This window comes from Candoia aspera, chromosome 8 (genome assembly GCF_035149785.1).
Source record: "Candoia aspera isolate rCanAsp1 chromosome 8, rCanAsp1.hap2, whole genome shotgun sequence".
Lineage (NCBI taxonomy): Eukaryota > Metazoa > Chordata > Lepidosauria > Squamata > Boidae > Candoia > Candoia aspera.
In genome coordinates, this window is record NC_086160.1 from 34,601,188 (window position 1) to 34,614,808 (window position 13,621).

The window sequence follows — 13,621 nt, forward strand, 5'->3', positions numbered from 1 at the left end:
AAGAGAACAACTGTGTGATGGATCAAGGAACTCCAATCTGGGGTATCATCTGGTGGGTCCAGTTACAGTTTATACACAAAATCCAGTGTTCATATACCAATACTGAATAAAAATGGCATGCTAACTAATTGACTTCAAGAGTTCTGCATTTTTTACACAAAATCTGTATCCAAGTGTGATATGTTTATTGTATAAAATTGAAAAAAATAGTTTATGTAAACAATTCATTTGATCCAATTTACTATAAAACAGTTTAAAGATTTGTTACAAACTGAGCTACAAGCTGATGAACTTAAAAGAATGTAGCCTTTTTTCATTTTTTGCCTATTTGGAAGGCAAGAAGTTAATGTTGAAAGCAGTTCAATCATGGTTAATAATGGTGATAATGATAACGATAATGATAGTAATAATGTTTCCTGTATCCTATAATAAGTAACTGTTGTTGTTATTACAGTTCATCAATATACATAAAGAAGGTCAGACCTTTGTTCTAGTGGCTTAAATCTAAATGTTGAAATACAGGAAACAACAAAGAAAGAAGAAAGAAACCAAGTCAGGGGTGAACAGAAAAGCAGTATGTGATTTTATTCATAGGCTGAGTTGACTGTTGAGGCTGAGTTGACTGATAGGCCCACTCAGTAGGATAATCCTAAAAGTAACAAGGCTCAATTACTGTGGTCTGTTTTTTAAAAATTATATTTATTAAAAATTTTACATAAAGTAAAAGACAAATCTAAAGAAAAAGAAATAAAAGAAATAAAAAAGAATAAAAAGGTCTAAGAAAAGAAAAAAGAAAAAAAAAGAAAAGTTAAGAAATATAATGACTTCTGACCTTCTCTTCAACAGATATTGACAAATTCATTGTCGCCCCTCTCTCTTATCTCTTCCAAAAATCCCTTAAACCTTATATTAATTCTTATCTTTTTCAATCATTAAATTCATAAATCATCCTTTCATTTTTTTCTTCTTTTAGCTAAAAGTCCATAAAAGGTTTCCAGTTTTTTAAAAAGATACTTCTTGCTTTTTCCCCTGACCAAACTAGTCAATTATTCCATTCTGCATCAAGTGAGCAGCTAAATTTAATGCTAGAGACAATTTTTTTTAGAATATTGGCTCTAATGATAGACCTCAAAACATTTCTTTGGCACTGAGAGTATGCAAGTTATGACATATGGATGTAAGATGAAGAGGGATATTTGAAGTTGTAGTGAAAAGGATTTTTAAAAATTCGTTAGTAGTAATTGATTGTTAAATTTTATAAAATTATGACCTATATTAAATCTCTTTGGTTTCTGCTTCATGATTGCTACTCATTAGGGCTACATTAGGGACTAGATTACAAACTGACCCTCAGTTTAAATCTGTGATTAATTGTCCAATAGTCAAATATAAGAAGTTTCGAAAATATGTAAAAAATGCAAGCGTAACTTAATATTTCAGAACAACATACGAATTAGCTAGAAACGCTTACCCTAAAGAATTCCTTTGTTGAGCCAGAATCTAAGGTCCCATAAGCGATTTCTGTTTGTTTAGACAAATCCTCAGCACTTTCAATGGGAGACACCATTCTCTCCACCGTCAGGAAGGCAGCTAAGTTAGCCGTGTAGGATGATATTATGATCAGGGTAAAGAACCACCACACACCTCCAACAATGCGCCCAGACAGGGATCTAATAACAAGTATGACATGGATTTGTAAAATGAAATGAATGTCCTAAAAGGAATATAAGTTATCAGATTTATGTATATGCTGCACTGGGTAACTTGGAAAATATTTTATTGATGCTATTTGGGAATGGAGAGGTATATGTGCTATGCATGCTAATGACATAGGAAAGTAATAATATTTTACTTAGATAAGGTGGGTCACTAAATTCAGGACTTCTGTACTGAATTAATGTACTGTACTATTGGATCTTCATAGGTTGAAAAATCCTGCAAAAGAAAGCTGCTTAGATCATGTTATTGCCATATTTTTCTTAAAAATAGTTTCATGAAAACACAAGTGAACATCTATACAATAAAATCAGACAAGTTTGATGAAATACACATTGAAATCAAAACAGAATATTTCAATAGGTTACAATTACTATGCACAAAGAAGGATTCCTCTTTCCATAGATTCAGTGGATGTTGGTTGATTAAATAAATCAGACTATAATGGTATCTGCAGTTGCCATATGGTTTCCATTGAGCTTCTTTAAAAATCTCAGCATTTCAGATAGTGGAGGTCATATGTTATACAATAACATGTACCATTATAAAGAATTTTTTTCTGGATTCAGAAGTTTAATGTCACTACATTTGACTTTAGATTTTGCCCAATCACTGCATGTTATGATTTCATATTTGTATGAAAAATTCAGTCAGAATCTGACAATAATATTTTAATAACATCTGAGTGTAATAGCAGCTGCCTATTATGGATCTTTATTTTCAACATATTGTATGTAAGGAGACAACTAAAAAAGTAAGAAACAAAACTGAGAGCAATAGCTTATCTAACATCACTATGGACTATACCAATTTCAATTTCAACATACGCCAAACTTTCCTATGGGACAGGGCAAAGAGTAATTCCCTATAGAAGGAAATTTACCATGATTTGCCAGAAACCTACATTCTGGTTCAGTTTTAAACAGTGTGATTAATAAAAGCTCTTCCTTATACTGTAAGTGATGGTCCTTGAAGAAACTTTCCCTTCGTTTCTGCCTTAAAGTTTTCAGGATTCTTAAATCAGCACCAGTTGCCCCTAGAAAACCTGGTATTTACATATGAATTAACTTTGTGAATAAATGTATTTTTATATACATCATGGACTGATCTAGAGTTAAATTGAACTGTTCTTTCATTGTATTTTGTATATTGTATTTTATTGCTAGAGTTCCCTCTTATGGATTATGAAAGAGGTCCCATTCATTTCACTGTAGCCTTGTGCTGGCATAAAGTTTCATAAAAATGTATGGAAGTAGTCATGTGTATACTGGCTATTTTAATGATGATGATGATGATGATGATGATGATGATGATGATGATGATGATGATGATGGTGATGATGATGGTGATGATATCAGCAGTAGAGGAAGCCAGTATTGCTATTGAACCATTTTCATTCTCAAACCAGGCACCCTCTCCTCTGCCTTCTCCTCAGAAAGAACAAAGTCCTCTAACTGAAAAACAAGAGGAATTGAAATGAAGAATAACTGAGCATCTAGAACAGCATAAAAACAACATAATAAGGTTGCCTGCATTGAAGCTTGTACAAAAAACAGCTAGCACAGGTATGAAAAGATGTCAGTACTGTAATATTAAATATTAGCACCAGCTCACTGCAAGAAACAAACCAACTGATGTACAGCACAGCTGCAGTCATAACTGAAGATCTTGGATGCAACATCAACCAACAAGAAAAAAAGCCAAACAGTGCATCACCAAAATGGAAGATCAAATTGGAAAATACTATCAGCATGCTAAGATCAGATGCAAGCAAGCTAGAACAGATGAAATAAAAGAAGCTGAAGAAAAAGCAGATTAAAAAAATACCTGATCAGAAAATATCACCTAGCGACAAGGAAGATCAAGGAAGCACTGAAATAACAAAGCAGCAAATAACAGCCATAGCTAAGAAATCAGCAGATAGGAAGTTCAAATTGCACGCTATAGGCAGAATCTCCAATTTCAGTTGAATCAGAAATGTTTCTACCAATCCATCAATGGAGAGACTGCAGTGAACTAGCCAACACCTGACAAAGAAGGAACAATGTAGTTTTGGGCACAGCTATGGGACAACCCAAAGAAATACAAGAAGAATGCAGCTTGGATAAAGGATGTGGATAAGAAAAAAAAAAGGAAGCTGAAATCAAAGAACTTGTAATAACAGCAGAAATGGTGGAGAAAAGAGCAAGAAAGATCAAGAACTGGTCAGCACCAGGTGAAGATGAACTGCATGGTTTTTGGTTGAAACATCTGTCTTGTCTGCATCCACTTCTTGCCAAGCAGTTTAACACCATACTGCAAGGAGGTGAAATTGAAGATTGGTTAACATCTGGTAAAGCCTACCTGATAATGAAAGATACAACAAAAAGGGGAAGCACCAGGAACTACAGGCCAATTACCTGCTTACCAACAACTTTCAAATTGCTAACTGGTGTTGTAACTGATGCAGTCCAACAGCATCTAATTGAAAGCAGGCTCTTTCCACCTGAGCAGAAAGGAAACCAGCCAAACAGCAGAGGGACAAAAGATCAGCTCCTAATTGACACGATGGCTTTGGAAAATTGCAAGAGAAGGAAGACTAACTTGAATGTAGCTTGGATTGATTTACAAGAAGGCACTTGACTCCCTGCCACATGACTGGATAATCAAGTGCCTAGAAATAACACAGGAATTAATAGAAACATCAGAAGCTTTGTGCAAAGATCAATGGCACAATGGAAGACACTGGTGATAGATGGTAATAGACTGGGAGAACTTAACATCAAGAGAGAAATCTTTCAGGGAGACTCACTATCACCATTGCTGTTTGTCATTGCATTGATTCCTCTGTCAACAATACTGAACAAGTCAGGCCATGGCTATCAAAACATCAAAAACCTTTGCCAGGCTATCCCACCTCCTTTACATGGATGATCTGAAGCTTTATGGAAAAACAACATTTGAAATGGAATTGCTGCTCAACACTGCTCAACAGTGAATACACAGCCAAGATATTGCAGTGCAGTTTGGACTGGACAAATGTGCCACCATTACCATCAACAAAGAAAAAATAATGAAAACTGAAGGAATCAAGTTGGCCTGTGGAAATTACATCAGGATGAAGAAGATCACTACAAATACCTGGGCATCCTTCAGGCTGACAGCATTAAGCACGCTGAAGTCAAGAATAAAGTTAGTAGTGAATACATCAGAAGAGTGAAGCAGATCTTAAAGTCCAAACTCAGTGGAGGAAATACTATCAAGGCGATGATCACATGGGCAATTCCAGTCATTAGATACACAGCTGGAATAGTGGACTGGACTCAAGCAGAACTAGAAGCCCTGAATAGGAAGACCAGAATAGGAAGACCAGAAAAATAATGACAATGAATCATGCCCTTTATTCACACAGTGACGTTGACAGACTCTACTTATTAGGGATCATAGAATGGGCATGGATTGTTGCAAGTACACCAGAGAGTTGAAGAAGAAAAATGGGCATTGGAAGAATATCCAAAGGTTAGTGAAAAAGATGCACTGAAACTAGTACACCATGAAGGCTCACTGAATACCAAAGAGACCAAACTGGCATGTTCACCGCCTTGAGTTATTTATAAAAATAGTAAAGGTGGGATAAAAAATTTAAATAAATAGGAAAGACCAACTGAAGGATAGAAAGAGACATGGCAAAGCAAAGTATTACATGGCCAGTACATAAAAAAACTAGCAGGCAAAGCAGATAACAACAAGACCTGGCAATGGCTAAGAACAGGAAAGTTGAAGAAAGAGACGGGGGCTAATTCTGGCTGCACAAGACCAAGCTTTAAGAACAAATGAATGCAAAGCCAGAATTGAGAAGACAGCAACAGACAGCAAATGCCGCCTCTGCAAAGAAGCTGAAGAAACAGTGGACCACCTAGTTAGCTGCTGCAAGAAGATTGCACAGACTGACTACAAACAATGGCATGAAAAAGTAGCAGTAATGGTGCATTAGAATATATACAAGAAATACCACTCGCCTGCAAGCAAGAACTGGTGGGACCACAAAATGTACAAAGTAATAGAGAATTCAGAAGCTAAAGTGCTCTGGGACTTTAGAACTCAAACAGACAAGCATCTGCCACACAACACCCCAGAATTAACAATAGCTGTTAAGAAAGACAAAAAAGTCTGGATAGTGGACATTGCAATACCTGGAGACAGTAGAAGAGAAGAGAAGGAACTGGAGAAAATCACAAAATACAAAGATCTGCAAATAGAAGTAGAATGACTGTGGAAAAAGAAAGCAAAGGTAGTACCAATAGTAATAGGTGCCTTGGGTGCAATTCCAAAACATCAGGAGCACCGCTTGAACACCATCAGCACTGACAAAATCACCATTAGTCAATTGCAAAGGGAAGCTTTACTTGGAACATATTATGTCCTGCAACAATACCTTTAACATCATCAAACAACATCTGCCTATCCTAGATCCTTGGGATAAAAATGCCAAATCCAGTCTAAACATCTGACTGACTATGCAACCAACCATAATAATACATTTTTCTAAAAGGTGTCAATTTTGCATATAATGTTTCCATTAAATAAGAGAACTGATTTAAACTGCTTCGAGTTCAAATCAGCCTGTTTCTAGTGCAGCCAGCTGTTTTGAGTACAAATTGGCTGATTTGAGAATTTCGGGAGGATTCTTGAGATCAAAAGAGCCTTTTGTTTGGAGCTCAAGGCACTTCCAAATGCTCAAAATAGCTCATTTGTTACTTCGGACAGTTGTTTTCACTAGAAACAGGCTGATTTAGGTGTTTCAAATTCAGGAAAGTTTGAATTTAAAATATTTTAACACAATGGAAAAGATTGTTAAGATATACTTTGCAGGTGCTATCTAGGGTGCAACAGCTGGCTTTTTCTTTTGGCTTAATCTACATATTTACATTAGACATAGGACAGGACAGCTCTTCAACTAGAGAACACATTCAAGTAAAGAATTGCCTTCTGATGGCCCATTCTCTTTATGGTCACTAATCTAAGTGACCAAGACTCTATAGAACTTTTTCTACAGAATACAGCTACACTTGCAAGGTTTTTACAAATTTTCATACCCACATGTACTTTATCAATCTTCCATTATTCTTAATCTCAGATCACAAAATCTAAACTGAATACACAATATTCAAGCAAGCTAGGTACGATCTGAAGTTTCTAGTATCATCTAATTTTATTTCATTTACTTAGCTTAACAGGAAAAAATTGTCCCACAGCAGAAAAAAATACACAATACTTCAGAAAGCCCCTTCACTGATTGATCGTGTACTGTAGTGGTAAAGGGGCTTATGCATTCCATTGATGCTATCAGCTACTGTACACACACACACCCTAAGATTATGTCAACAGAAAATGCAAACCAAGTGTAAATGTGCAGAGAAGAAGTTAAATCAGTTGTAACATACGGCTGTGAAAACTGGATCATCAGAAAGCTGAATGATGAAAAACTGATGACTTTGAACTATGGTTCTAGAGATAATTGTTGAGAAAAGTTTCGATATTAGGCACAGGCAACATATAATGCATAGGCGACAGTCAGTGGAGAAGATCCTAATGCTTGGAAAAATTGAAAGCAATCAATTAAGAAGCCAGTAGAAGACAAGGTGGCTAGATACTATCTCTGGTAACACAAAGATAATCTTGAACTCAGAGAAACAGTTACTGGCAATTCCGGTAAAGTTATCCAGCAGATAACAAAGTATAGGAAGCAACTGAATAACTAAACACCACTTTGGAAATATTTTCCAGTTAGCAATATTTTTCCACATTATTTTTTCCCCAAATTTATTCAGATTATTCAGAGAATTCCCTCCTGTTTTATATTCCTTGATAGAACTCAGTGCTAAGGAAGCAGGCTCCTATAATCTGAAAGAAGCAGAATATGCAGAAAAGAAATTCTCTTCATTGCATCTGATCTTTTTATGAAAGATTAAAATAATAGTACAGTTATTATAGTGAAACTCTGACAAAAGCCAACCTAGCAACCCTTTGGAACAGACTTAATTTCAGTTTTGAAATAATGTCTGTATTCAATATGATGCAGCATTGTGTGCCCCATCAGAATTGTTGTTTCAGCCAAAGCATGAAGGAAATGGAAAAGTTGGTAATACTGTGAAAAGAAATGAAACAAACATGAGCATAGTGTGCTTAATAAAGTAAACATCAAGATCAGAGTTTATGTTTGGAAATCAATAGGAAACTTCCTGCAACAACCACTTTTGCCATGTGTGCTGTAACTGGTTCCAGTGATTATTAAATTATATAAAGATCTTTCTTAAAAAATTTAAAGCCCAATGATTTTGCTGAAAAGAGGGAGGGAATTCATGGGCTAGAGGGCACAGGAAGTCTTTTTGTGGTGGGGACTGTTTTCACTTACCATGAACAACATGCTACCCTTCTTCCCATTACAGCATCTGTGAAATCAGTGCACATTTGACTGTAAATGGGAATATGCAGCAAAAACACGGTACCCCTCCAAGAAGGCAGGAAATAGGAGAAACCTTATGCATTTTACAGCCTCTGTGTGGTGCATATAAGTCCACCAGATAAAGAAAAATCAATGCTAGGAACAAATCAACTGAATTGTCTTCTGTCTGCATCATGAGCAGTTTGTTTTAGTAAGAGGGCTGCAGATGATTTTGGAAAACTTGTCAGCAGCCAGTGTTTACTTAGAGTGAATCAATAGGCACCACAAATGTCCTTAGTGAGACCAAAATGCACAAAGCTGAGACAGGCATGTAACCAACCTTGGCGAAATATCGCATCCTTGCTGCATAAAGGCACCCAAGGAAAACCAGAGACTATTAAATATCCCAAATTCATTAGTTGATTCGTTACTTTGCGTTTCTCTTCCATCTTCAAACTCCTCAGTGTGCCACTCGTAAGGGCTAAATCTGCTGACCAGGAATAAAACAACACTGACCCCAATGTAGGCAAAAACAATGCACATCCAGATCTCATATGCTAAGGGATCAAGAAAGGAAAACACTCCTGGTTTGGACTTCTGTGGCTTCTTGATCATTATAGATATCCCGAGGCTCATAAAAGGCTTTGAGAAGTCAATCACTTCTTCTCTCACCAGTGTTATAGTTAATGGAGCAATTGCAATATCAGCTTTCTGGAATGGAAGCAAAACAAATAATAACTTATTTAACAAGGGAATGGCTTCATTGCTTTTGTGCTTTATAAATGAATAATACAACGACAGGGGGAAAGACAATAATTATTTCAGCACTAGCATCCTACTAAGCCAATCTGCCTCAGTATTCTTCTTACTGACACATACTCAACTTTTATCATATAAGAGGACATTTTTTATAATCACACTTTGAATATTGCTGGAACACAAATATTATCCCCTACGTTTGTATAAAACCTGAAAGGACAAAACTTTTGTAGGAAAAAGTGATGAAATGCATTTGTAATTACCTGTTTTCTAAAATATGTGAGCTTGCTTTAATCCAAGTGAATTGCAGTTGTCATGCCAACATGTATTGAGCTTATCTCCATTAATCAAAGATACTTGCAATGGTTAAAATTGGCTCTTACCCCATAAACAAGTTCTCCAACCATTCCATTCCAGATTTTTGTTTCTGCATCCCTGGCCCCATACTTGCCATCCCCAACAATTGTGAGTTTGTACTTGAACCCACAGTGTTTGGCAATTTCTGCAGCTAAGTCCACACAGTAGCCCTCATAGCGCTCATTTCCTTCAAGCAATTCAAAATTTTTCTTCATCATGACATAGGGGGATTCCTGTACAGAGAAACTTGGCTTTAGCTGGTTAACAAAAACATCAAGTTAGTTGCCTATTTGATATATATCTTCGAAGCACAATGAGTAAATGAGAAAAAAACATTTTTTTTCCATAAATGTTCAGGATTATTTATTTATCAATTACCACAATAACATTTCTTCACAGTTGTATAAAGCCTTACAGGTAGAGGCATTTATTTAAAAAAAAGAACGGATTCATAATTTTTAATAGCAATAATGGAATCTCTATGATAACAAGAACGTTTTAAAAACATTTTATTTTGTAAGCTTTTAAAATAATATATCAGAATATTCATGTATATTTCATAGTGTTTTATATTTCTCAATTCCCACCAAACCAAAATCGATTATATAGATGTACAATAAACATAGAACTGTTAAAAAAAAATCTTACCACCACCAAAACAGTTGATAAAATGTTGGTGCCTTTAGTATATAATCCAGAACAGTTATGCCTTGAATGAACAACTTCAAACAATTGTTAGCTTACTAGGAAAACAATATGACATTCCTAAATTTCTATAATATTGCAATGTATATTGATAAAATTTCAGTCTTCTATTTATTGGAAAATTTTAAGTGACTGTGGTTAAAAAATAAAAAGAGCCTCTCCTTGAAACTGGCTCCATTCTCATTTTCTCTCTTTGTTTGAAACATTTAAAAAGTATGTCCACCACAATAATTGCCATTTATGGAAAATAAAAATAATGATACATTTCAAAAATCTCTGAAATAACATGCAAAGAGAAACACAGATTTTGTAGGTATTCCATAAACAGTATTTCTTAATTTTTCACACATTCATGGTAAAAAAAAAATCAGACAGTGGGTAACTATACCAACAAAGATTGAGAATGAATAATAAGATTACAACTTAGAGTATCCATGTCACAAAAAATATGCTTAATTACCAAAATAGTGGTGACAATAATAGTCTTATTCTCTAATCCTGAGGTATCATTTCCAGAGAGACCATCCATAGGATTCACAACCATTCTGTCCACCTCACTCCAATATCCAATCTGAAAAAGTTTGTAAATTGTATTCAAATGAATTAATATTTTTGTGCATTTTTTGACAAATTACATTCCCACATCATATTCCAGCCTATTGGATATATTCAAGAAGTGGTACTTTCTGTATATTTGCTGCAAAATAGTTTATGTGATATCTGAAATAGCAATATGGAGAAATGTATAAGAATTATCAGAGCAATGACCATTTTTGTAGGGGTTCAACCCATGTTTACAGTCGAATGAAAAAAAAAATGTGGGCTTTACTATATATACCCAAATTTCCATGGCTCTTGAATTTCAGTTGTTTTATTTACACATAAAAGTTCATGGGTCTTTAATCATGCATTGTACTCATTATTAATATAATTATGCAAGACAATGAGTTATAGAATTCTGTAGTGAAATACTTTAGTTTCAAAGTAAAATAAGTACGATGATAAATTATGCTAACTATAATATGATATAGATTTTTGTTTCAAATTTATATATATATATATTTTAAAAATCCTAAGGAATTTATAAAAAATGCAGTTAGTTAATTTTCTTATACACTACATTGCATTTTAAGATATTTGCTTTTCCTGTACTATTTAGAAGAAATGTAGAAGTAACTTTCTATTTTTAATGAAATTTACCTTCCGAGGACCAGTACTTTTCAGCTCCATGACATTTATGGTATAGTTAATTCTCTTTCCATTCTGATCAAACTTTATGTTCCCTGTTAACCCTTCCACCTGAACCTATATGAGGTAGAAAATGGAAAGGACAGTAAAGTTGAACAAAAGAATATATTAAATTTATTTATTTATTTGTTTACTGTGCTCATATACCAAAAATAGCCATTTTATGTATTGCTAAAAAGTCCTTCCAGAAATAATAGCTATAATAATTATCCAAGGTTAATATAATAATATAATAATCCAAGGTTTTAATATGTAAAATGAACTGCATCTGAGGACTTTCCTGGGTAATTGAATAAATACAACATTAGTTCTAGAATGGCTACCTGTTTCAATGCCCTTTCTATTTCTACACCATGAGACCAAGGCACTGCTGGGTTTGCAAGACAGTCTCCAGCATTTCCTCTTCTAGAGATCTCAATCCGTTGTTTACGCAAGTTACGGAACGCTTCAGTCATCACTTTAACAGCGTCATAAGTAAGAGCTGATGTGTACTGAAAAGAAGCAAATATATTTCAAATGTATTTAATAAAACAGAATAAATGGCATCTATTTATTAAGTAAATAAAGCAAAAAAACCCATTTAAACAGGGGTTAAGGAATGGTGATTTGGAATGCTGATTTGTAATGATTATTTTAAGTAAAAATAGTTGAAAAATAATTAAAATAGTATCCATGTTTGTTGGTTGTATTTTTCCATAATACAGTCTAATTTATTTGCATAAAAGAATAAGTTGCACTAAAATATCTTCAGGAAACATTACAGCTTTCAGTTAAAATATGCCTCTCACTGCATAGAATATTAATGCTGAGATGTTCTAACATATTTTAATATAGTCTACCTGACAGAAATTAAAAAAGATTTTTTTGTGTGAAAAAGCTGGTCTCTATAAAGCAAAACTTTGAACTCCATTCTAAATAAAGGGTATTTTTATGAGAAATGAGATTGAAATAAGACTTTCTACAACTGTTTTATACTGTACATCAGAGACCTGGTTTAATTCTTTATTTAATACCTTTTTCATAAAAATAGTACATTGATTGAATAAACACAATCCATTAAACTAAAGATTAACAGAAGTATTCCCTTGAACTTTAATAATTTTAGTCAAAGAATATAGGATCTGCATATCTAACCCCACATGAAAAAGTCTGATATTATTTTTTATTTCTTGGGAATATATTAAATGTCTAAAATATTATGAGATCCCTTTCATCATCAAAGCCAAATAATCAGAATGTATGAAATTGTGTCTACTTAAAATCACAAAGTAAGTTGCACTTTCTCTGAAAATAATTGCAGTGAGTGAATTGGTCAAAATCAATTGCTCCTCAGGGTGAACCTTTAAAAAGATGACTCACCAGATAATAAAACTGTCAAAAATAAGCAATTCAAAGCAGTCTCCATCTAGCAGCTATCACATCAACCTTATTTATTTTATTATGAAAAATAGGTCTCATATTGTGTTTTTATCAAAAAAAAATGGTTGGTTCTTGTGTTCATTTAAGCTTTCCCGCATCATTATTATTAATGAAAACCTTTTATTTACTAGTACAGTTCAGTGTGTCACAACCCCCTTTTTTTATATACAAAGAAATCTAAAGAAAACTTTCTCATCTGAGTCCATTTCAAGCCTTCCTTTTTCCAGATTCAATCCTCAGCATCTCCATTTAGGGCTGGGAAAAGGTTTCCATCCGAAATCTTGGAGAGTTGCTGCCAGCCAAGGGAATCAGTCTGAGGGTTTCTGTTTTCTCTGTTGCTAATAATGATCTGATTTCTAAATTTCTGTTTAGAAATATCTGCAGAAATCTAGCCTTACCAAAGAACATTCATTCATACATCCAGGAATATGCATACAGTTTCTAGTTTATAGAAACCTAAAAGCTAATGGCAGGATTGTATTATTGCACTAGAGCTAAAACTCACATATGGATGTAATGATTTCTTATGAAATATGAAGTAAGAGCAAATAGTTCGAAGAATTGTCTTACATCATACATTTCATCCTACTATGAAGACCCAGCATGAAATGGTCATAGCATCTAGGAGAAACAAGTATAAATTCAGTCTGCATTATACTGAAAAAGACAAGTATAGAAAAGAAACTGAAAAGACTTTCAGTTTCAATGCAGGCTTTTATGAGCTTCTGGGCTGATAGGCCATGGTCTAGGTATTTGGTATCCTGAGGTTTTGGCAGCAACTGTGGCTGGCATCTTTGGAGGTGAAAGGGGTTTGCTCTGTAGAGCACTTCTTGGCAAATGTGACAGGCATCTTCGGAGGCAAAAGCATCAGTCAGCTGCCAAGAAGTGCTCTACAGTTCTTTACTTAAAATTTGAGGATATGATTGATAAGCAGAAAGTTCTGGATTCTATTCAGTAGAAGATACCAAAAAAAAAAATCTGTCTACAAAGGTG

The 13,621-nt window shown here is 34.4% G+C and overlaps 1 protein-coding gene across 3 annotated transcripts in view; it reads right to left on the reverse strand.

Moving 5' to 3' along the window:
- Positions 1-13,621, reverse strand: part of GRIA2 (glutamate ionotropic receptor AMPA type subunit 2) — a 78,689-nt gene that overhangs the window by 7,480 nt on the left and 57,588 nt on the right. For all 3 annotated transcript variants that reach the window (XM_063309820.1, XM_063309818.1, XM_063309821.1), the window contains exons 7-12: positions 11,533-11,700; positions 11,162-11,266; positions 10,422-10,532; positions 9,283-9,489; positions 8,481-8,851; positions 1,472-1,670 (exon numbers count right to left, since the gene is read on the reverse strand). In XM_063309820.1, coding sequence (XP_063165890.1) covers positions 1,472-1,670; positions 8,481-8,851; positions 9,283-9,489; positions 10,422-10,532; positions 11,162-11,266; positions 11,533-11,700 — 1,161 coding nt within the window. The remainder of the gene's footprint in view (positions 1-1,471; positions 1,671-8,480; positions 8,852-9,282; positions 9,490-10,421; positions 10,533-11,161; positions 11,267-11,532; positions 11,701-13,621) is intronic.